The 24,045-nt window shown below is 38.0% G+C and overlaps 1 protein-coding gene across 4 annotated transcripts in view; it reads left to right on the top strand.

Moving 5' to 3' along the window:
- Positions 1 to 21,403, top strand: part of ACOX3 (acyl-CoA oxidase 3, pristanoyl) — a 33,224-nt gene extending 11,821 nt beyond the window's left edge. For all 4 annotated transcript variants that reach the window (XM_066185237.1, XM_066185236.1, XM_066185235.1 and 1 more), the window contains 11 exons: positions 6,538 to 6,634; positions 7,045 to 7,227; positions 8,335 to 8,457; positions 10,046 to 10,166; positions 10,659 to 10,778; positions 11,947 to 12,060; positions 13,823 to 13,938; positions 16,343 to 16,517; positions 16,988 to 17,055; positions 17,798 to 17,884; positions 20,979 to 21,403. In XM_066185237.1, coding sequence (XP_066041334.1) covers positions 6,538 to 6,634; positions 7,045 to 7,227; positions 8,335 to 8,457; positions 10,046 to 10,166; positions 10,659 to 10,778; positions 11,947 to 12,060; positions 13,823 to 13,938; positions 16,343 to 16,517; positions 16,988 to 17,055; positions 17,798 to 17,884; positions 20,979 to 21,098 — 1,324 coding nt within the window. In that variant the 3' untranslated portion in view covers positions 21,099 to 21,403. The remainder of the gene's footprint in view (positions 1 to 6,537; positions 6,635 to 7,044; positions 7,228 to 8,334; positions 8,458 to 10,045; positions 10,167 to 10,658; positions 10,779 to 11,946; positions 12,061 to 13,822; positions 13,939 to 16,342; positions 16,518 to 16,987; positions 17,056 to 17,797; positions 17,885 to 20,978) is intronic.
- Positions 21,404 to 24,045: the final 2,642 nt, after the last annotated feature.

Below are 24,045 nucleotides of genomic sequence, written 5' to 3'. Positions count from 1 at the left end.
ATCCCTGAGTATCTGGGATTTCAGGGGCTTTTCAGTAAAATGCTTGGCAGGCAAAAGGAGTGGTGGGGTGACACACACATAAAGCAAGAGCTGGGCTATTTCTCCTTCCTTCCTTTGGTGTGGGGGTTTTTTTGTAGGTTTTTTTTTTTTTTTTCAGGGGAGAGGGGGAAGGATGTACCTTAGCTACTGGAACATTGCCCAGATTACCCATTACTTCAGGGCACATCAGTAAATGATGGACACTGAATTGGTGGTGAACCAGTTTCATGTCCAGTTTTAACTAGCAGCAAATTTCTACTTTGCCCTCTCCAGAGATGGAAATGATGCCCAACTGAATCTGCATGGAGAAGAGTAAAAATCAGCTATAATTTATTTGTAAGGTGGTGCTTACCATGCCTGTCTTTGGAAAACATGTTCTGAGCTCATTCGGCTGTGTCCACTGATAATTTGTGTGCAGTTTGTCTGCAGATAAAACCTTTCATAAGGGAAAAACTAGAGAAATGAAACTGTCATTTTACCTTAAGTTTTTGTAGGAGAGAAATGGGTCTTTCTGGAGGGAGAATTATTAACTGGATCCAACGATAATTGTGGGCTTGGGAAAACTGATGGGGTTGATTCATGTACAATTAAAATGTGGTCAATCTTTGCACACATACAACACAGTAAAATGTTCAGCATGTTCTCTACCAATCAGGGATGTTAGATTCAGTTTTCTAGATACTGAAAACAAAACACCCAAGAAGAAAGGGGTAAAGGGGATTTATTGGAAAGAAAAACAATAAATTGTGTAAAAGAATCTCCTCTGGAAAGAGATGCCTCAGAAAGCCCTCACTATAATTCCTTGTATATTGTCAAAGATGGGATGCATCACATGACTTCTGAGCCTTTACAAATTGCCCTTAAATGGTTAATTCATAATTAAACTTAAATGGTTAATTCATAATTTGCTTCTTTGCTACTATTTCAGTATCACTGCCAATAATACATTATGATTCTGCTACTGCTAGTTTAAGGCCAGAACAAATGAAAGTCTAGTCATTTTTGTCTTCTACTATTTATCCTCTTCATGCTCATTTAGATTTTGCTACTGTCAGAGTTATTAAATAGTATTTGGAGCTTCATCTTTCAATCTGAAACAGAAGTTCAGTAAAGATAGTATCCATAGTCAGCTTCTTTGGTTGTTTCCTTCTACTCCCAGACTACCTTTTTCTTTGTGCTGTGATGAACATTTATGTAGCTGTAGGGGACTCATCTAGGGAACTGGAACTGCCTGAACCCTAATTTAAAAAAAAAAACCCTCCAATTTTTGCTGTCTTTAGTCAGATAATTTTTCAGCTCCTGTTCGCTGCAAGGCCTTAGGAGTGGCTGTTTCGGTACAGGAAAAAGAACAGAGATGTAAGAAATCAAGTGTAAAAATCAGTCCTGCTTCCCAAAAAAACAAGCTTGGGCTTGTTTAATATTTTTTATTCACTTACAGCCTCTGACGTAAATTTCAAGCAATTGCCATAGCAATTAAGTGGCTATAGAAGAAAAAAGAATGTTAAAATGCCTGGGCCTGTATTTACGTTATCTGAATATACCATGAATACTTCAGCCTTTGTGAAAAGTGCCACTTCCACAGTTAGAACTAGGTGTTTTGCAGACACATCTTGCATGTTTACAGTTGAAGTTAAAGCCGTGATTTTTGCAGCAGAATCATTGACATTTCCCTGCTTTGCCCTCCTCATGCAGTTTCTGCAGTCAGGGTTGGACACTCGGTGGGTACATACAGTGCTGTGCATGTTACTGGGCTGTGGTCACATTGCTGCAGAGTGCTGCCTTATCCCCTCATTTTTGTCATGTTCATGTGCCTTAAACTCTACAGCTGTAGCTACTTTACACTGAAAGGCATCTGATGTGGATGAAAATGGGGAAAGGAAGATTTAGATCTGGTCATATGTTTGTTTTTTGACCCACAGAAACCCACAGTTGCCCTGAACTTCAACCAACCATTTTTGTTCCTTAGCAGAGCTCTGTCAGTTCTCAACAGCTGCAGGAGTCCTCACAGCACTGACACTTGGACTGTAAGAACTTGAGTGTGAGTGGGTCTTTGTGTGCCTGTGAAGTCCATTAGGTTAGCATTAGGAGGCCTATAAACTGCTATGTTGTTTTATCCTTGCTATTGAGCATTACTGTACTTAGTTGCATTCTTAGATTAGAGCCTTGATTGTGGAAAATAAAACTAAAATACTGCCTGGCAGTTTTCCCCAGTTTCACGGGAACTCTTCTCAGCTCTAACCTTTCTGTGAGCATCAGTCTAGAATAAGTGGCATTTTTCTTTCCTTCTGCAAGTTTTTCTGCAAACCCCTGAAATGTTATTCTTCCCAAGGTTTACTCTATCCCATAGCCTTCCATTACCATTCACCTGCTTTCTGTTTCAGGCTCAAGTCTGGCATTAGAGATGATTGTACCATCTCTAATGTAGTCAGTAACAAAAGCTGGCAGAAAAGGCATTTTAGGGAGCCTGAAGTTCATCAAAGCATGTTTGAGCTATTTGTACTATAGGTGACAGTTTATTACTTCAGTACTGGCAAAAGGAGTTTGTAGCTTTTCCAGCTGCTCCTCTTTTATCAGCATTACTGCACACTAGATGAATTACTATTGCATGATTTAAAGTCAGTGAGATTAACTTAGTTTGAAATGTTCCCTAAACTACTGGCCAAAGAACCCAAACAAGAATGCTGCTATTGGAATGGCACTTCACTCTGCTCAGCTGCTCTTGGCCAAACTCTGTGTGGTGCAGTTTCTTTTTATCTGTGGTAAAAAATGTGTCTACATGATGTAAAATTGCACATTGCTGTAAAGCCCTGTGATATCTATTTAAAGTGACAGCTGTCTGTCTGTCGTGCTGAGAGGTCTTAATCTCAGTCATGCTGTTTGCTGTGCTGAAGAGGCCCTAAGTAGGGCAGCTTTCAAACCTCTGGTCTTGTCATCACTGTGTGAAATTTAGCCATTTTCCAAACTTGCTGGTACATGATATCCCCATGACTGTGTATACAATTCCATTATTGTAAGATATTTCTTCAATTCTTTAAGGAGATTTTTCTCCTAAATGCGTTGACAGATGTGGGCCAAGTCTACCCTTTCTAGGCTAATAACCATTAAAAACGTGATCATTGACTTCATTAAATCTTACTATTTATTTTTAATATGTTCCAATATCAAGTTCCAATTGGCCAGTATGTATAACAATTCCCAACAGCAAAGTTCTTGGAGAAGGAGTGTAACAGCAGTTGGCTGCAATCTCACAAGGTCACTTAACCCACCAGCCCTGTGAGGTTCTGCTTTTATTTTCAACACTCATGCTTATAGGCAAAATATCTTATTTCTTTACGCATGGAAATCTTCTGTTGAATTTTTAATTGCTATTTCTGTCACTCTGCTTTGCTTCTTAAAGTCTTGGCTAGCTAATATGCATATCCACATATCGTTGTATAATATATCTGTAATGGATAATATCAAGGGAAAAAAATCTAAGCTTTAAAAACCTGTTATTTGAATTCATTTTGATTTTAAGAAAATAGGCTATCATATAATAATATGAAATTAAGTATTCTGGTTCACTAGCTGTGAAAGAAGTTATTAAAGAAGGGTGTGCTTGTAATTTTTAATCATAATAATTCTAGGTCATTTTTTATGTGGTACAGAATTAGCTTCCTTATATTTGTGTCAGACAGATTATAATAAAACTTTCTTGAAGGTTTTGCACTCTTTTCAACAGAAGACTTCCCTTAGATTTAAATGTTTGGGATTGTATTACATCAAGTGGGTAAAATTGTTTTGGTCATTTTGGGCGCTGTTTTGTTCAGCACATATCTGTCATGTGTTCATTATGAGTAGGCTTGGGATTCAAAAAGTAGGCAATTGGCATATAGATTTATAAAGTAGTGGCTTTCGATTTGCTTTTTGCAAACACTTGAATCTCAAGCATGGGCCAATATAACAAATTTTCTACAACTGCACAACTTTGCTCACTGAATTGAACTAATCACTGCAGTGTAAAACACAACATATAATGCAGGATAATTTGCCATTTTATTCATTTTCATTATCTCCCAGGTAACAAAGGGCAGAATAAAAGGAAGTGTCCTCAAGTTTTACCAGGGGAGGTTTAGGTTAGATACTGGGAAAAATTTCTTCACTGAAAGAATGTTCAGACATTGAGACGGGCTGCCCAGGGAAAAGGGGTGGAATCATCATCCCTGGAAGTGTTCAGAAGATGTGTGGATGTCGTACCTGGGGACATGGCTTAGTGGTGAACACGATGCTGCTGGGATAATGGTTGGACTCTGATATTGGAGGTGTTTTCCAGCCTAATGACTCTGTGAATGCTGCCATGAAATCTTACCGCTCATCACATATGAGGCTAAGCATGTTCAGATACGTATTTGCAGAGAGAAAGCCCAAGAACTGGAGCACTTTGAAATATTGTCCTAATATGTGCCCCAAAGATTGTGTCAACTCTTCCTCTACTCTGGCTTATAATTCCAATTTTTATCACCCATTCAATGGGTTTTTTAAATAATATTTCATTGCTTTCTTCCATGCATCCCTTCCAGTTTGGGAGGGATCCTTATAAACATCCATGGAGCTCCTTTACTTTCATCAGTCTGTTTTTTTCTTTAAATTCTTGTTTGCTCTAACGGCTTGTAAAAAAATGCCATTGATGAGCTGCTGGTGTGCTGTGACTGGCAGGCATCCTGTCAGGAAAATATTCTTCAGTAATTAGTGTCTGCTTCCCTGTTTTAATATATTTGTAGCTTCCTGCCTTATGCTTGCATTGTAAGGTGCCAGGAGGAAGCTCCTTCCTGGAATTTATGGATGGAGACAGCAACTCTGAAAAAAGAATGTAAACTAGAAACCTAAACCTTGCCACACACACACTTCCATAATTAAAGTAATGAGTAATAGTAATTAAAAAGCTCAAGTTCTTTCTAAGATGCATGCTGTTGCTTAAGCTTATTGGTCGTTGTACAATTTTAGTTGTGATTCTGTTTGAGACATAAGGAGCAGAGAATGTGAATTTAGCCAAAAGATCTTTCTAGAAAGAGATTTTTTTATTTTCAGTGATATGAAAAAAGTATTAACATAGATGGAAATCAGATTTTTGGAAAATGTGAATTTGCTTCTATTACAAAGTAATGTGGTCTCACTGAAATTGGCATTTAAGAGAGCACTTATTAGTGTTGTTGAGGCAGCTGGTTCTTAGTTAGGATAGCACGCCTTTCTCCGTGTTAAAGTCTGAAAATACTGTGTATCTCTAAGGCTGAATAAATTCAGTATTCAGATATGTTTCCTTGGAAACAACTCATAATTTAAAAGCACATGCAGCAATGCAGCCCTTATGTAATTTATTAATGTGAAAGACCTGGCTCTCTGGTGGGCCATATTAAATAGATCAGCCTTTATTGGCAGGAAAAAGGAATTTTCTTTGATTACAAATACAGCTTTTCAAGTGCTATTAGACAGTGAGATATTTGTGAGTGGGGTTGATATTGGTGCTATTGTGCCAAATTGTGTTGCCCATTTGGGTGAAACAGTTCAATCACTTTCTTCCTGAAGAATATGAATACTCGGGACATTCTCCCTATCTTAAGAGCTTCCCTCTTTATTGCTGCTAGAGTGCTGCGATTTAGAAGGGGTTATCCTGCTCTTCCTTTTCTAAGATGCTACATTTCAGTGAACAGAATTCCTAATTTGAGTTTAAACAAAGGAAAATTTTCCTTTTGGTTCCTTCTCAGGGCACTGTTTCAGCTATGTCCTTATTTGTATTGCAGTAGAATGAGTGATCCTCACAGATCTATATTTTAGACTCATAAAAATATATAGTGTCTCTATTCCAAAGTAGTCTCCAGACTGGACTAAACAACACCTCAGTCAAGAATATAGTTCTGCAGAATTGTTTGAGGCAGGGAATTATTTGGAAATGAGAATGGTCCAGTCCCATTCTAGACAGCAGAAAGAAGTTGTTCATCTTCCCAAGCTTTTTAACAGCTGAGATACCAACCAAGGCAACCTAAGTCATGCAGCCTGAGAATTCATTTCTGCTTTCTGAGGTGTCAGTGAAAGTACCTGTCAAACTGCCAGTGTACAAGGTCTCTAATTAGTAACTTTACTTGTCCCTTCCCTCAACCAGAATACGTTGCTCATCCTTCCATTACTTTTTTACTTCTTTCTTTACTAAGCTGCTGAAATGGTCTCCTAGAGTCAACAAAACGGTTTTTCTGGTTTTCTGAACATCATTGTTTTAAAACAAAGAATCAAAAATCAGAAGAGTTGTAACAAATTTTCTTCTTGAATTTATTGTGCTGCTCTGAGACTGAAAGTCTTTGTTGTCCCAGGCATACTTCCCTAAAATTGCCTACCTGGCCTGTTTTCAGTTCACTGACATGCCTGAGATAATTTTGCAATCCCATCTTTCCCACCGTTTTTTGTAATATAAACACCTCAGGCTATGTAGACATAGATTTTATACTGTTTGTATATTTGTTTAAACAGATTTGCCATGTTCCACAATGTCAGGATACCAAAAGAAAACATACTGAATATAGCTGGAGATGTCACAGCTGAGGGGAAGTACTCAAGTTCTATCAAGGTATGAAACAAGGTCTCGTTTTGTTAAATATATGAAAGTATAAGGAAGTTGAGAGACAGAGCTTCCTCTTACGTCAGGAAATACTGGATACCTGAATTTAACAAGGCTGTTGACAGTTTCATATGAGGTATGAATGTTTGCTTTTTAATTGCGTTTCAGAGATGTCTCAACTCACCTTGCTGACTTCACTGAACTTCATGCTCTTTGCACTACCCCACTGATCCCAAAGAGTTTAGAGTTTGACTGTGTTCAGACAAGACTATGCTGAGTCTCACCTGAATACCTCATCTGAATGAGTCAAGAAACAAAACTGGAAAAATTGCTTCTGATCTTGCTATCAAGTTGCATTTTTATGGGCATAAAATGAAATGTTAGCCTTAACATTCATTCTGTGCCTTCTGTTCATTCAGGATGTTAAAGAACGTTTCAGTGCAGCTCTGGGATCCTTGTCCACTGGCAGAATTATGATCACAGGAATTTCCATGACCAATTTAAAGCTTGCCTTGGCAATAGCCATTCGCTTCTCAGCAGCTCGCCGTCAGTTTGGACCAACTGAGGATGAAGAAATACCTGTTCTTGAGTACCAAACACAGGTAGATACTTTGGAATTCAATCTACAGACTTCTATATAGTGAAACTCACATCCAGAGCTACTGCAGATCACAGTAGTGACTCTGAAGTTAGTGAAGTTAAAGTTGTCTGTGTCACCTGAAGCATCATTCTAGTACAGCTGTGGGGGTTCATTCCAACTCAAAGCCTTCTGACGTGACCAGGCTTTTAACATAGGTTCTTGGAATAGCAAAACCAAAAAAATTCATGCTTTGAAGTACCTATCAACATCTGTCTTCTAATATACTAACCTTTTAAGAGAAAGACTGTCTTACAAGCACATGGGAAAGTACTGCAGGTGTAGAAAGTAGCATTTGTTTCAAAATATCACTGCTTCTTTTGTTGCTACACTAAGTTTCTCATTTGTAGCCTGTATGCTTTAAAAGTCTAGAACTCAATGACATTCATTGTGGAGAAGTCTCAGGCTAGTTTTGACTTAAGAGGCTTATAACCAAGGTTTACCTCCAGTTTATGCAGATGAAAAACACTTTTTGCTCTGAAAACGTGTGTATAGAATATCTGGGGAAAAGGGAAAACTCAGATCTGCTGAGTGACAAAGGTTATTATATAAGAAGTGCTGAAAACAAACCTGCCCAGTTGGTCCTTGCAGTGTGAGTGCCTTTTTCCAAGTTGACACTTACCTTGCAATATTGAAAGATTTCATGGGTTTCTACAAACTGGTGGAAGGTGCCTTCCTTCCACCATTTCTGAATAAGCCAGGGTCTGCTTTCCTGGCATGCCAGACATTTTGTAAACACATGGCAAAAATTTGTCTTTGGTCCCCAAAGCTTCAGTGAACTTTTTCCCTGGTTTAACAGAATGTTTATCATGAATTCATGAAATGTGAGAACTAAAACTATAGAAAAAATAATATAACCATAACTTGTATAAAGAGAACAATAACCACCTATAACATAATTGAATGTAATTAAATTACATTATAGGTGGTTACTGTTCTCTTCTCCATTAAGCCATTTTCCCTTTTGAACACAGTAAAAATCAACAAGTTGGTTCAATATAATAACTATTAAAAACATACATCAATTTGTGATCAAATCAACTTCTTTTTTTTTATTTTTTTTATTTTCCAGCAATGGCGTCTTTTACCTTTTCTGGCTGCTGCGTATGTCTTAGATTATTTCTCAAAGTCCCTCTTTGAGAACTTTGTTGAGTTTTTTGCAGGGGTGTTGACAAAGCAAAGGAGTCAGAGACAGGTGAGATGTTTACATATTCCCTCTTCACTGAGTTCTTACTATGATAAACTGTAAATTGTTAAATGGAATACCTATTGAGAAGCCTTAGGCTCTCTTACAATCAGAATGATAGAGCAATGTCTCAGAAATATGGGGCATACAAAGTACTGATTAAAGTTTCATTTAGAAAAGCATTCAAATTAGTTTTGTTGAAACTATTAAAGTTTTATTGATTTCTGTGGGATTGAAGGTTATGTTCTCTTGCAGATTTTTTTATCATAAATACATTATGATGGTGTAAATTCAGCATATGACTGTTGTAAATGATTCTACAGGGAGCATATATCAAAGATTTTCTGAAAATATACTTATCTTAATTCCTGCACAGACTTTCTGAGTCTTGCTTGAGTTTGCAATTCAAATTTATGCATTAAAATAAATATTTTTAGTAAAAAAGTTGACTGTTGAGTCTTAATGCTGAATTTTTCATCCACAATTAGCCCATTTGAAGTCATCCCTTTACAGAGGAAATAGCTTAATCTATCAGTCTCTGTGCCAGGATTAATTCTTAATCAAATTAACTGCAGTATTGTGTTTTTATAGCAGATAAATTTTATTTATTTTTATAACTTCTGGCAATAAAAACTTTTAGGGCTTCTGGCAATAAAAACTTTTATATATTGGCTGTGTATCGCTCAGGTCTTACTTAAATCCTCAAGCTTTTTTCAGCTAAAGTAGAGCTCACAAAATTATTTATACTAATGGTGGGGTATTTTAATTTCTCCTCTTTGCACAAAACACAGAAGAATATATTTGATTTTTTACCTGATACTTCATCTCTGGAGGTCTGCAGTTCAGTCACTAATCTTAGGGAAAACAGTGGCTATCAGGAAAAGTCATGATAGGAAGAATCTCTTTGTTGAAAATTTTAAGAATGTAATCCTTATGGATTCCTTTTCTTCTACAGGAGATCTTAAAACAAACAACACCAATCAGGGAGGTGCTGTTTAACAAGCTTTGGTTGTATCAAGCCCCTGTATCCAGAAACCAGAATTCCAAATGCATTTTCAAAGGAAGGTCAACAGAGTTTAGTGTAAATGTGGGCTACTGTGGTTCTCTGAAGCCCTTGAGGGTGTACATAAAATTTTTCCTGCCCTTTGCAAAACTGATGCTTAAGAGATCAGTGAAAACTGTGTAAGGCAATAAATACTATAAATATCCTATTGCTGGCTGAGGAGAGAGATACTGATTGTGTCACAGAGGGGATAGAAGCTTTTTCTGGACAGGCCCTCAACCACCTGCTTCTCCATTTTTGGGAGGGAAAGCTTGGCAGGTGGTGAACTAACTCACTCAACGCTCTGCCAGCTGGTACAGCTGAGCTAAGATGCACCCACGTGCCCATTACCTGGCACAAATTATTGCTGTCTCATATAAGAAGGTTGGTGCTGAAGGTTCCTCGGTTGTGGCAACAAAGAATATGCTTTGCACTTACATAGATCTCAGAGAGTTTTATGCCTCTGCTGCCAGTTACTGTTTGTTATAAAGCAGTATATGTATCAATAGCTTTAACTGTTAGAAATAATTTAGAAATAATTTGTTTTTCACAAAGGCTGATTTGGGACGTGAGATTCATGCTTTATCTGCTGCCAGCAAACCCCTGGCATCTTGGACTGCTCAGCAGGCAGCCCAGGAGTGCCGAGAAGCTTGTGGAGGTCATGGTTACCTTGCCAGTAAGTTACAGACACTGCAGGCACTGATCAGAAAGAGAATGGTTATTTTGATGTGTTCTTCGACTGCTGTTGGGCTATGATTTCTGAATTTTAGGAATGTGTTTAGAAGGTATTTTATCCTCATATCCATATTTTTCAATTTTATTTCATACCTGAATTAAAAAAAAAAAAAAAAAAACAACAACTCCTAAACCTGTACAGGAACTACATGAGTGTTTGGACAGAATGTACAAGTAGTTCAATCTCAGTTTCAAATATAAAGATGCAGACTTTATAGATGAAAATCTGTCTTGTAAGTTTAATGCCACACTTTTCTAAAATCTTTACTGTACGAGGTGATCAGTGAATTTTCAAGCTCATCTGTTTGTAACAATAGTTTTACCTATAGAAATAGAAGCTCTCCTGCATTTTGTCACAAAATAATTATTTAATCTCTCTTAGCTTCTTCTAATATGTTGCAATACATTAAACTGTGCACTTGTTCTTCTTGAGTGAATCGTTTGGGTGAAATCCGGAATGACAATGATCCAAATTGCACGTATGAGGGAGATAACAACGTCCTGCTTCAGCAAACCAGCAACTACTTAATGAGCTGGATGAGTTGCATAAGAGGTATGTTTTCATTGTGGAATCTTATGCTAGACCCAAGAGTGTGCAGCTAATGGAATTAGGAGGTAATTGCATACTGAAAGTCATTGACAGTCATTTAATAATTAACTGGAGCATAAATAATGTCCTCCAGGCTGCATTATATGGTACATTCACAATGCAGAAATATTTGCTATGAGAAATATTCTTTCTCCTGTCTTCCAGAAGCTAGCTAGGTGTTCTGCCATCCCTAATCAGGTTAAGCCGTATCTTACTCCCTGAAAAGTGCAGTTTAGTTCAACCAAATTACCTAAGCACTGCATCTGGGTCTGGGGTCCTAAGCAAAAGAAAGATAGGGACCTGTTAGAGAGGGTCCAGAGGAGGCCACCAAGATGCTCAGAGGCCTGGAGCACCTCTGCTGTGAAGACAGGCTGAGAGAGTTGGGTATCTTCAGCCTAGAGAAGAGAAGGTTCTTTATGGCCTTCCAGTACTTAGAAAAATGAGGGAGAGCTACTTTTTACATGGCCATATAGTCTTGGGCCAGAGGGGAATGGTTTTAAACTAAAAGATGAGAGATTTAGATGTTAGGAAGAAATTCTCTCTACAAGGGTGATGAGACACTGGCACAGGTTGGCCGGAGAAGTTGTCGATGCCCCATCCCTGGAACTGTTCAAGGCCAGACTGAATAGGGCTTGGGAGCAGCCTGGTCTAGTGGAAGGTGTCCTTGTCCAGGATGGGAGGATTAGAACAAGTTGACATTTAAGGTCCTTTCCAGCCCAAACCATTCTATTATTCTGTGACTCCATGTTGGTAAAGTCATCATAAGTCCATTTATTGTACTTGGAACAGTTCATATCACCTGACTTGGTAGCAATATCCATCATCGCATCTTGTCATTCTCTAGATTTTGTTTCAGTTTTCCAGCAGTGAATTTCACTAGCATCTTACAGAGCTGGAAAACTCAGCAGTTGGAGTTGAATCTTATGGGGAATAATTATAGGCAGTGATGTCAGGTTTTTCCACACTTGTCTACCAGTCCTCTTTTGGCTGGACTAGGCCATAATAAAATAAGTATTATGGCCTAATTACATCTGGCCTGTCAAGTGTATGCATGGCTTTGTAATAGGCTTTTAGTTCCAAAAAGTCTGATTTCTTTTCTCATAAATCATTTTTATTTTCTCTGGTATTTCAGATAAAGCTCCTTTTGAATCCCCTTTGGGAACAATAAACTTTTTGCAAGACTACCATCATATCCTTGGCTGGAAATTCACAGCCATTAGTGTTGAAGATTGCATGGACTCCTCAGGTAGGCTTCTGCTGTTATTAAACTGATTCTAGAATTTTAATTTCCTTTCCAAAGGAAAGGATCCAGAGATTTGAAACTGAGACTCTGCTGCTTATTAGATATTTGTCATATTTGCTGACATTTTTTGTATTACATGCATTTTTATTTACTGAGAACATACTTTGCATTTCAAAATACATTCTATTTTCCCCAAATATATTTCTGGAATGGAGAATAGCGTCAGATATTATTTTTTCTCTTTTGTTCCTCTAAAGTAACATCTCTGAGTTAAGGATTTTCACCACTGTATTGCTGTTTTCCAGTTCTAAGGGGATTGTTCACCAGTACCTTCTATCACTAAAATAGCTTCTTTTAGAAAACCATACAAGGGATTTACAAGTATGTTGAAAAGGCATTAAGTTCAACTGCTTTTGACAGTTGCTTTTGGTTGTATAGAGAAAAATGAGTAATGGTGGGAAAAGAGTTCCCTGTAGTTTTCCTGCTTTACTCTGCTATAATCAAGCGAAGACATTAGGTGCTGTTCCCATTTGTGTTTCACTGTGAGCCTAGATTGGCCTTTGGACACAAAAATCAAAGAGAACACCAACATGTAATGAGAGAGCAACAGCATATTTCTCTCCTCTCATGTCATACCTACTGAAGCAGACCATGGTTTAAAAAATATCTGCATCTGTTTCTTGGTCCATTCTGTTAGAAACTGGACTGTTAATTTAAATGCCTTCATTTAGGCAGCACATAAACACTCCCTATAGCCTAAGGTATAATCTACATTAAATCTTCAGCTAAGAAACAAGCAAGCAGGATTCATGCGAGAGCTTTATACTGAATAACTTTTTACCTGTCTGGAGTGGCAGATGTGGTTCTGTTGGAGTAGAGATGGTCCTGTTGGAAAAAAAAGGGTCCAGTGACGATGAGATGGGTCCGGTCTTCCTCCAGGGATCCGGTGGAAAAACTGGATACCTAGTGGGACTGTGGCTCCTTTTTATCTAGGTTAAGATGGTTTGGCTCCTCCTCCCTGTGTGGAGCAGCTTACAATAGTGCAGTGTAATGTGTAATGTCATTGATGAGCTCTTAATGGTCCATTAGCAGAAGACATTCCCGTGGAAGTAGTGAAACAATGAAGAGAGATAAGTAGCACTCCACCATCTGATAAGTGACACTGACCCATTTGGGCAAAGATAAGCAATTCTGCTCCACCCAGATGGAATAGAATAATATGCTCTTTACAAAACTCATGACATTACCTTAATAGTTCTAGGCTGCTCTTAGATATATGACACAATTATATACAAACCTAGCAATTTAAATGTGATTACATCAGCCACCAGTGGAAACTACGTTGCAAGTCACATGCTTCCAGTAATTGTGGACTGTCTTCTGTTCTTGTATTCTCAGAAGAGACTTCATACCTTGCAGCATAAGTCTTAATATGGGGGAAAAAAAAAAAAAGCTAAAAAATTTGTTCAAGTAAGAAATCTAAACTGAGCTGTTGGATGCACCTTTTCTTCCATCCTGGGGTCAGTTTGAAGTAGTGTATGGCCAGACATGGTTATGGCTTCACCGTACACTCAAAATCTGACTGTTCTTCCCAGATATTTATTGTATCTATATTAATGGACAAAATGGCATGTCAATGATTTGATTAATTAATGCTTTCACTTTTCATCTTAAGTTACAAAATCTGGGTCTGCAGTAGAATTTCCATGTGACTTTTTGCATCATAAATGTGAATGTTATGAGTTTGTTTTTTCCCTTTTCATAGTTCCTTTAGCAGCTTATAAATGGCTGGTTTGCTACCTGCTCCAAGAAAGTGACCTAAAAGTGAAAAAGGAGAAGCAGGCTGGACGAAGTGATTTTGAGGCAAAAAACAATTGTCAGGTAATGCTTACTAATCTTTCTTATTTTATTTATTTATTTTCATCCAAGTCTGTCAGTTTCTGTTAGTTTTATCTTCTTGTGTCATAAAGTACAATTTCCTGAACCATAAAGCAGCAAGTCAAATAACTAATAAAACTTAATACCTGACCATGTGCATTGCATAGAACATGATAGCATGAGGACAGTTACCATCAGCAGAAGTTTTCCAGGATATATTCAGGATGTATTTCCCTTCAGAAAAGTTGCAGGTATGTGCTGTGTGATATCTGCAATTTTGATAGCAGAACTTCTGAAGACTATATCTGTGAGTATTAAATGCACTGCAGCATCTGATTATTACTTCTCCATCTGTGCTTGTGGCCAAATACATAGTGTAGGAAAGAATCTTGCTCTGGCAGGTAGGTAAACTAGATGACCTAAGAGGTCTTTTTCATCTCTAATTCCTATAGTGCAAAGTACTCATGAAAGATACCAGACTGACAGCATTGGAACCTGAAAAGGAAACATTGACAATTTACATATAGCAGATCCGCTCTCTCACCAGAGAGTTTTAGCGGCTAGGAATGGCTTAACTCCAAATTTCAGTATTTGTCCCTAAGCTCACCAGATTCTTCTGCTACCTCCATGAGAAAAATCAGTTCACATCCAAAGAATGAACACTTGTCATTTGTCACTGAGAAAGGTCAGTTCCCTGAAGATGGTCAGTGTCATTTACTTTATCTGCAAAGTTAAAAAACAGCGGGAAGGAATAGTCAACATTCAACTGCACCTGGAGACCCAGCCTGCCTTCAGCAGGGGATGATTACTGTGAAACCACTGGTAGAGGGGAGGAAATATTTCCTGCTTTTACCCTAGAAGCAGCTTATTAGACAAACCCTTCAGAGTCAAATTCAGAATGGGAATTGCCAGAAACCCCAGTCTGATTGCCTGTCAGTTAGCCAGGTTTTGGTGAAGCTGGTATTGGGGCCAGTGCATTAGAGAGAATGGTGAGCTCAGAAGTATGAAGTTTGTCTTATCTATTATATTTAATATTCAAAGAAGTTCAGGCACACAACTGCTTTTGAGACAGTTGTTGATATACTTTAAGTCATTAGTTTTTCTTTTCTCCTAACAATTCATCTTCAGGACAGCAGGACTTTTTATTTTAAATGTCTTGCCTCAAAAACATCTGAAAATGATTTACAAGTTGTGCTTTGAAGACATGTACGTATTTGGTTTAAAACTTTCTGAGCATGAAGAAACACTTTTCTGTCAGCCCAGTGATTGACTAATACAAAATATTTGTTCATGCTATGGGGGATCTGGAAGAGATTCCTAGCCTATCCCTAGGTTATTTTGGTCTGGGTTTAGCTCGATAGAGACAATACAGAAGTGCAAGCAGTGGTAAAGAGCAAAATGGAATTATAGGGGAGAACAAGAAAATAATTCCTAATGTTTAATTTCTGATGTTAAGACTTATTTCAATCTGACTGGGGAATTAGCAGATCTCAAAAAATCATCTAGTAAGGGGGCAGTCGTCCATAATGCTGCAGGGAATAGCTGATGTGCATTTTGCTGTTCATATATGTATCTGAGTTTGGACATAAGTATGCCACTGGGCAGATGCTGTTGAGAGAGACAGTGATCTTTGAAATAATCTTTTTTTTAAGTGCTGCAGTGGATCTGATTTGCATTTGCAAGGATAACGCAAGTATTTAAAAGAAAAGAATTAAAACTAATCAACTAATTCTACATGGAAAAAGTTAAACACCCAAACCTTAACGCAACAAACTAAAAACAAACATGAGCTACATCATTGCAACAAGTCATATTCTGCATTAACAGTAAGTGGTGATTTGTCTTTCTCATCAGGTAGTTGGCAAGGACTGGCTGCATAGTTCTTTCAAAACATACTGCAATCCATCAACAGAATCCACTCATGCTGACATGATCAGATTTTTGTTTATTGTTTGAAAGGACTGTAGTAATTTTTCGACAGAAAGATTTCATCCTCTTTATAGAACTCTGGATACTAACTAACTAAATATAATCCTACCTTTTTATTCTTAGATTCATGTAGGTTTCTTAACAATCCTAAAATCAGCCGAGCTGATTTTACATTGTCTTCTCTCTGATGTAGCTTCTCGATCCCATAAAGCCTGGGTGCAGATGCCAAATTACACTGGTAATAGGTGTTCAATCCTACTTCTGATTAGGCATCTCATGAGACATTTCAGAACTAACCTTTGCACAGACATTGTGGAAAGTGTTTTCTCCTACTGTTTCTTAGAATTTCTGAAGCTAGATCATCACACCTAAATCAGCAGAACTCCCCTAACTTCACTAGACCAATGCCATTCTGCACAGGCTGAGGAGTGGTCCTTTGTGTTTTGTTACTCTATGTCCTTCTTCCCTGTCTCCTAAGGTGTACTACTGCCGGTCTCTGGCTCTTGCTTTTATTGAGCAAACAGCCTTGCAGCGCTACCACGACTACACTCACCATCCCAGTGTCCCCGCAGCTCTGCAGCCAGTGCTGAGGAATCTCAGTGCTCTCTACGGGCTCTGGTCCTTGAGTAAACACCTGGCTGTACTCTACCAAGGTGAGATCAGTTCCCTGAATGTGCTGTGCATGTCACTTCTGTGAAGTCCTGACTTGGCCAGGGCAGGGAATCCTAGCAACGATTTATGTTACAGCATTTTCTTACTGCTTGTTTAATACAAAACAATCATTCTCGACCAGATTTTCAGCAGCAGGAATCTGCAGTGAAAAATTAACACAAAAACCTCTCTCTTACCTTAGAGATGGTGGAGAGATCATAGGTTTTGCTGTGATCCAGTGCTTGTGTGAGAGGATGAGGGATAGGCAGCAAGATGCTGTAGTGTAGCTCATTACTGAGAAAGGCTCTACATAGCTTAGATTAAGAGTTTTGCAGTCACCTCATTAATAAAAGACTGTCAGTTTAATTACACAGGTGCAGCTACTTAGTCTTGACTACTGAACTCATGAATTGGCACAAAGTTTGTATCAGTGTAATCTTAACTGGTATAAGCCTCTCTGAATGTTTTTAAGGTGGCTATGCTTCAGGTGAACAACCAGGGAGATTAATTCAGGATGCTATTCTGGAGCTCTGCTACAGGGTAAGCCTGTTTATTTGTGATTAAATGTATAGTATATATACACTAAAAAGAGATACATGGTTTATAGTCATCAGATTATTCTGTATATCAAGGGGTAAATTAGCAGGATATTATCTTAATGGTTTCTGAATAATTTTCTGTAAACTTTAGCAACTCATTGACCCTGAATCTAGTCTTAATTTATTTATCAATAAATGGCAAACAATATGTCCTGCCAAATAACGTCATATCATTTGTGGCCTTGCAATCTTCATTGGAAAGCCAGTGAAATATTTCAATCCAGTTTATTTTATTTCATTATTGAGTTGGTTTGTGATATTTTTTTTCTTAGCACAAAATCTTCTCAAACTGCAACATATTCTTTGCAGGTCAGCCAAATTTCAAAGAAGAATGTGGTCATTATGTTTTTAAAGTCAAAAAGTATGTGTGTTTCTATGTGTAAACAGCACCATATTGGTTAAAATGTGTTTAAAACCTCCTAGGTAAAGGAGGAAAACATTTGAAATCCAGTCTCTTTTGGCAGTGACCAAAAAGAGTCTGTGACCAAAAATTCTGTGAATTCTGTGAGTCACCTAGTTACCCTGGGAGTGAAAAAATCAAAATAAAAACTACGCTACTTATTGTGGATTTCTCTTAAATTACCAAAGCTGGTACTTTATGAAAATAATTTTTATGCTTCTCTGTACTTCAGCCATAGACAACTACAGAAGTTGTCAAATGTATGTCTTCTGTTTTTAAACAGTTGAAAGATGATGCAGTTGCCTTGGTTGATGTCTTTGCTCCTTCTGACTTCATTCTCAATTCTCCCATTGGTAAAGCAAACGGAGAGGTAAGAAAACCTATTGTAAAATTTGTAAGTTTAATCATGAAGATTATTGCCTGTAATTAGCCTTAACATATTCAAGACATTTCACAAGCACAAAAGAAAAGAAAGACTTTCCACTTTCCAGTGGAAAATGCTACCAGAGTTAAATTGATGTCAGCAGAAAATGAACTTTTTCATTTACTGGAAATAGGCTTAAATGGGAAACTTGTATGGTATTGCTGTAGTGTGCTGTTGTGGGCATCTATGCAGTGAACCAAAAAAGGGCTTAGAGAAATTTTTTGGAGTAGTTACACAAAGCAAGCGTTAAGAGCATAAGAAGGGCTGTAGTGGATTCAGTTCACAGAATATTCTGTGACTGACAGGGATGGATGGCCAAAGAGAGCACTGTGAAACAGATGAAATAGCAGGGTGTTCTTTTCCTGAAGTCTCAGCTGTTGGCAGTTTAAGAGACGTCTCATGCCATAGGTTCTGTTTGTATCATTCTGTTTAGTAGCAAAGATGTGTCTATTCTCCATTTTTTTTCCATCCATTTTCAAATTCAGCTGTCATTTGGCTTATAAAACACCATCATTTCTACAAATTGTGAGAAAATACTTCCTAGTCCCAGTCCATATCTTTTCATTCCTCTGACAGACCTTGTTTTCCTTCTCTGGGTATTTTCTGCTTCTGCCATATTCTTTCTGAAGTGACTTAACCAGACCTACAAGCAGGACTCAGGATTTGGGTGCACCATGGAGTGTGCTGCAAAAGCTCCTGGTCCCTCCCTGCCTTCTTTTGACATATTTCAGGATCTGTACTTTATTCCAAAGTTTCAGCAAACCACACTTTTTGCGTACTGGGCCAAACCTACTCATCAGAGCCAAGCTGTGGGATTACTATTCTGTAGAGACCAGTGTTACAGTACAGTAGTTTGGGTTGGTGTGGATGGATGCTGTAGGCAATCCCTGAAGCCAGGGGAGCCTGCCAGGATGTTTGACAGGAATGCTGCATCAAACAGACCCCGTGGTTTTCAGTATTTCCTGTGACTTCTTGTCTGAAGCTGCCCCTTGTTCCCATGGTGATCCAGCAATACAGAGGGCAGAACAGATGTTTCGAAGCTGACCTAACACAATGATTACTTTGTTAGCACAGTCATTGCAAATGAGGCAGTGAAGGCTGGCTCTACCTCTCCTGCCATCTCCTAAGAGGACTGTAATCACCACTGGAAACTTTGTTTCCATTTCTATAGGTTTTTGAGGATTAAATTAATGCAAGAGGTAATGGGAGGGAAGCTCCAAAAGTAACTCCTCAGAGAAGGAACGTAGTTTGTTAGAATGTTAAGAGCATCTGTATTGGCCAAAAGCCCATTTTTACACGTTTTTCTGTCTCTAGCAGAAGCTGTGAGCAGATGCTGTAGGCAGAAATATAAAATATGGTACAAGTACACAGTGATCCATTCCTAGAATAGTACCCCCTTCCTAGGAGTCACCTGGAGGTTTCTTATCAGTAACTGATAAAGCTGTCGTGATGAATTTGGCTGGCTACTCACTGGGAGGAGCTTAGCTCTTGCAAATGCAGAAGCCACAGAGACTTAAATTAATATTGGATACTAATATTAGGAGTATAGTATGTGAGAAATGCACTTAGGAATCTAAACACTTCCTCATGTACTTAATTTTTTACAAATTCATTGAATCATTGAGAAAATAATTGTAATCAGTGCTATTCAACCCATGTTCTATAGAATTCAGGAAGGTTTTCTGAACTGCCTGTAAGTCTGTGGTTTTCAGCTTGTGTAAATATTTTCAATTGAAATTGAAAAAAGGCTGCCAATCCCTCACTCAAAGAGAATACGTAACAAAGATCCTTGTCTCCTGGCTGTCTATGTTTAATCCTATATTCGTTGCTATCTTTACACCTTCTAAGAACCAATGCAAACATTTTAGTGAAAATTACAGTATTGGAAAGAGTAGATTATCCAAGTGTAACGAAAAGGTGAATTTAATTCAGGATAAGTTGTGTTGTGCTGCAGTGAAGTGCCTTGCACCATAAGCCGTAGATCATAGTTGGAGCTGAGGAAAAGTTTCAAAGTTTTTTATAGACAGCTTTAAGCCCTAAAAAAGAATTCAGATTTGCTTTAAAAGAAACTTTGATGGTGTGGACATAATTTCTCCATAAAAGTTTTGACAATCTCAGCCTAAGTCCGTGAAGGTATTGCCACTTTTATTTCAGGACTAATTAAAAATTGTTAGACAATATTTAATCAAAATTAGAATGGAATAAATAGTTAACATTAGCCTATGTAATCACGGTGAAATATATTTAACATTAAATATATTTCAATGTTATATTAAGTCATCACAGATATTTAAGTCATCACAGCATCTTTTGATAAAGAAAAAAGGCATTTCACTTTACGTCACTGACTGCTTTATACTACATTAATATTTTGTTCCACTGTACTCTCTTAGTGCTGAAAATACGTTCTTTCTTTCCTAATTTTTCTATAAAGTTATTTAAAGTTTTAAGCTTTTGTTAATTATGAATTGACAAATATTGCTAAAATTGTACTTTTGCAAAATTTGCTTCTTTTTAACTCTTCCACAAAAAAATTGCAAATTGGTAAAATGAAAAACAAACAATCTGCTCTTGAGAGAGGAATTTCTTATGCTCAAATCAAACAGTTCACACTGGGAGAGAAGTTCTGTTACTTTCCAGAAGCGTATTCAAGCAAGATAACAACAGCCATGAGTGCTTTCAGACAAAGTCCTCAGGTTTGGACAGAACAAAGATTAGCTGAATATAATCTTGTTTCCAAATTTCTGCTTTTGATAGTACAACCTCTGTCAAGTTGACAGTGAGAAATAATAAAGGTTACTGGTTTCCTGCTCTTATGCCAATGGTCTAAATGATTTACACAGAAATCTGGTGTTTACAGTACTTTAAAATTTTGTGCTTACTGTTCTGTTTGTTCTTGCCTGTACATAATTTTTCACATTTTTTAATCTAGAAATTCAATCAAAATCTCATTTCAGCCAAAGGGTTAACTTAATAATTTATCTCATAAAAGTTTTGTTTCTTCTCTATGCATCAATCTTTTTTTACTGTTATTTTGCAGTTATATAAAAACATGTGGGGAGAGATCCTTCAAGGCAACAAAGCTCTGAACAGACCTTCATGGTGGGCAGAATTTTGCATTAATAAACCTGTTATAGGCAGGCTGAGGTCAAGATTGTGAACCAAACAACTTTCAAAGAGTCTGCATGGGCCTGAGATGGATACCTTGTTACAAACATCAGGAAGAAATTAGACCATATGTCTAACGCTGGAAATGGAAGAGATTTTCATTGGGAGGTGCCAAGTTTTAAAATAACTTTGAAATCAAGTCCAACCTGATCTGAGGGACTGTTAACATAATAATGACAAGAGCAAGAGCAACACGTCTGCACACTACACATATTTACTCAATTAAATTTTTAAAAAATGAAGATTTATTATAATCGCTGCTTTGCAAAGTTTATATTAAAATTTTTTTCCAATCAGCCTGTTGTCGTTACTTTTATATTGTAGAAGGTAAATAATTAAAATCACATTTGCCACCAGGAATTATGAATTAGCTGATAGAAGCAAAAAAAACAAAATTAGGTCAGGCTGGACAAAACGTGTGTTAATTATGATTACAGTGAGAGAACATTGGGGGAGCATCTTTCCCTCTGCTCCCCTGTCCTCAGGTTGCAGAGAACCAACCTATATTGCCTTTCAGGAAAAAAGGAGAGGAAGATGTAAGGAAAAGCAGTCATTTCAATGTTAATAAAGCTGAGTATCCATCCCTGGAGGCACGGGATGCCTTTGGGAGCTTGGTAACTGCCCCAGTTCTGAGGAACCAAACAGTGACTGACTGGCATGGCAATATGGAAAGATGGCTCTTACTAGTGGCACACCCTGTGTTGTCTTAGCTCAGAAGTGGGAAGTTGGAAACAATCACACTGTTAGCTTTTAGCTGAAAGGAATGTTGTTTTAGTAGATATAACTTCTTAGCCAGACTGAGAGCGGTCTTAAATATTAATAATTATACCACCATAAGTTCAAGGTCAATTAAAAATGATCACACTCAACACACTTCAGGGGAAAAAAAAAAAAAAAAGAGCCTGAAATTCTGTGGCTGTTGTTTATAGCCCCGTTGGACAAATGGATAGAAGCTATCTAGTTAAATCTATTTTTTTTCCTTAATTTCTTTTTCTTCACCAGAGATAGTCAGTGTTGCCTGTGGTTTTTTCTGCCTCTATTCTTTCTTCTTTTCTAATGAGGTACCATAACTCAGGATGTCCTAACAGGAACTCTTTTTCTTGCACTTGAACTGTAGGAAAGTTTAACCTTCTTTGCTAAAAAAAAAAAAATCAACCCAATATAAAGTATTTATTTTCTTTGACCTGTTTTGCCTCTTTTTAATAAAGTCCAATAGGTAGCATCATCCTATTAAGAAAATAGATTAATGCAGCTAAACACCTATCATTAGATGCTGTGCATTCATGGGGTCTCATGATTATCTTTAGGAATTTTCCATATCAATAGGGAATCCAACAAGTGTCTCTGAAGGAAAGTGAGAGAGCTTGTTATGCCCAGCATCCAATGTGAACACCAGGAACTCTGGCAGTGAAAAAGGCGAATGGGGAAGATATGCCATGCTATGTTAAATGTAGTAGCATTGATCTGTCAGTCCCCATTCTGTACTATCAGTGCTGATCCAGCAGCATTATTTCACTGTCATACATGTGTGTGATTTCACCATCACCTCTGAGCTCTTCATAAGTGACTCAGTCTTTTCTTGCCTCCTTCCCCACAGCTGGGAAACAGCTGTGTGTAAATCTTGTGTATGAACTGGAAGTCTGTTTATGAGGCCTTGGTAGCCCAGAGGAAAACACAAAGGTGTTTGGCATGTAGCTTAAGCCACTTTCATCCCAATAAAAAACCCACAGCGAAACTGTGTCACAGTAGCACAGACCTGGAGACCTGGTGAACCACAAGAATACTCACCAAACACATGACAGGATAAAGAGACACCCTGTAAAAACATATCCCTAAACCATTCCTACTAATCTTATTTATTATGACTATTCCAGAAAGAGCCAAACTCCCTGATAAAAGCTGAGCCCCTCTCTGCTGATAAGGACTGTACAAACTGGCAGGGAAAAGTGCTGTTCGTTCTGAAAATGTTCTAACTTCAACTAGAGCAAGCACAGCAGAGGCTGCACCATCAGAGACATGATTATGGGAAGGCACAGTGGGATACTCAGTAAAATAGCTGCATTATGGACCCTAAATATGAAATGTCACACAGCCTGCAGTAAGTTTAGAGCTTTATGGGACCCTTGGATGCCTGGTTGATGGGAGGAGTTACAGACCTGAGCACCAAAGCTGAAATAAGTAGAAGCAGTTTGAGGCTTTGGGCATTTACTCTTTAAGACATCCTGCATCCCCAGATACTGAGTGCTGGTGGCTGCTCACCAGGGCTAAATGGTGGAGCAAGCTTAGTGCAGGTGTTCAGCACCTGTCGGGCTTTACATGCTGCAGCAAAGGCTGCACTCTTTGCTCCCACACCCAGTACAAAGCCATAGTGCAGCAAAGGCATGCTCATTCTATGGGCCAGAGCCACGCTGCACTCAGCATTATCAAAATGAGTATTTTCTGTATGAATACTTGATAACTGTGATCAGGTTCTTTAATCAGGTACAACTGTGAATTTCTGATCTGTAATTTTAGCCAGATCTGTGTAATCAAATGAGCAAAATATCCTTTTCCTCTGAAGTCAACATCCAGAGGTTCCAGAGGTCTACGTCCAGCTTCTCAGAGCGGGAGAATTTGTAGCTTTGAACTTGCAGAGCTGCAGCGTGGAAAGAGAGAGATGTCATGAAATTTGGCATCCAATGATCTACTAAATCATAGGGTAATAATTCAACAACTACCACAAGATGTCATTATTATATGCAGTTTCTTCCTATTTGGAGAACATTAAATAAAAGAGGCCTCTGGCAGAACAGAGAAGACATTTCCCTCCCACTTCAAATGCCAAATAAAGTTGGATGTGTCATTTTATCTTGGTTGGGGAGCTGGGTCAAAGTCAGTCAAATAGCTTCAGTCCAAAACAACTTGGCCTCAGGAATCCGTCATTTTAAGCTACCACGTGA

Source organism: Chamaea fasciata, unplaced genomic scaffold, assembly GCF_029207755.1.
Source record: "Chamaea fasciata isolate MVZ Bird 193981 ecotype frontalis unplaced genomic scaffold, bChaFas1.0.hap1 SCAF_6, whole genome shotgun sequence".
Classification (NCBI taxonomy): Eukaryota; Metazoa; Chordata; class Aves; order Passeriformes; family Sylviidae; genus Chamaea; species Chamaea fasciata.
The sequence above is the reverse complement of the archived record's forward strand: the minus strand, read 5'-3'. Positions and strand labels throughout refer to the sequence as shown.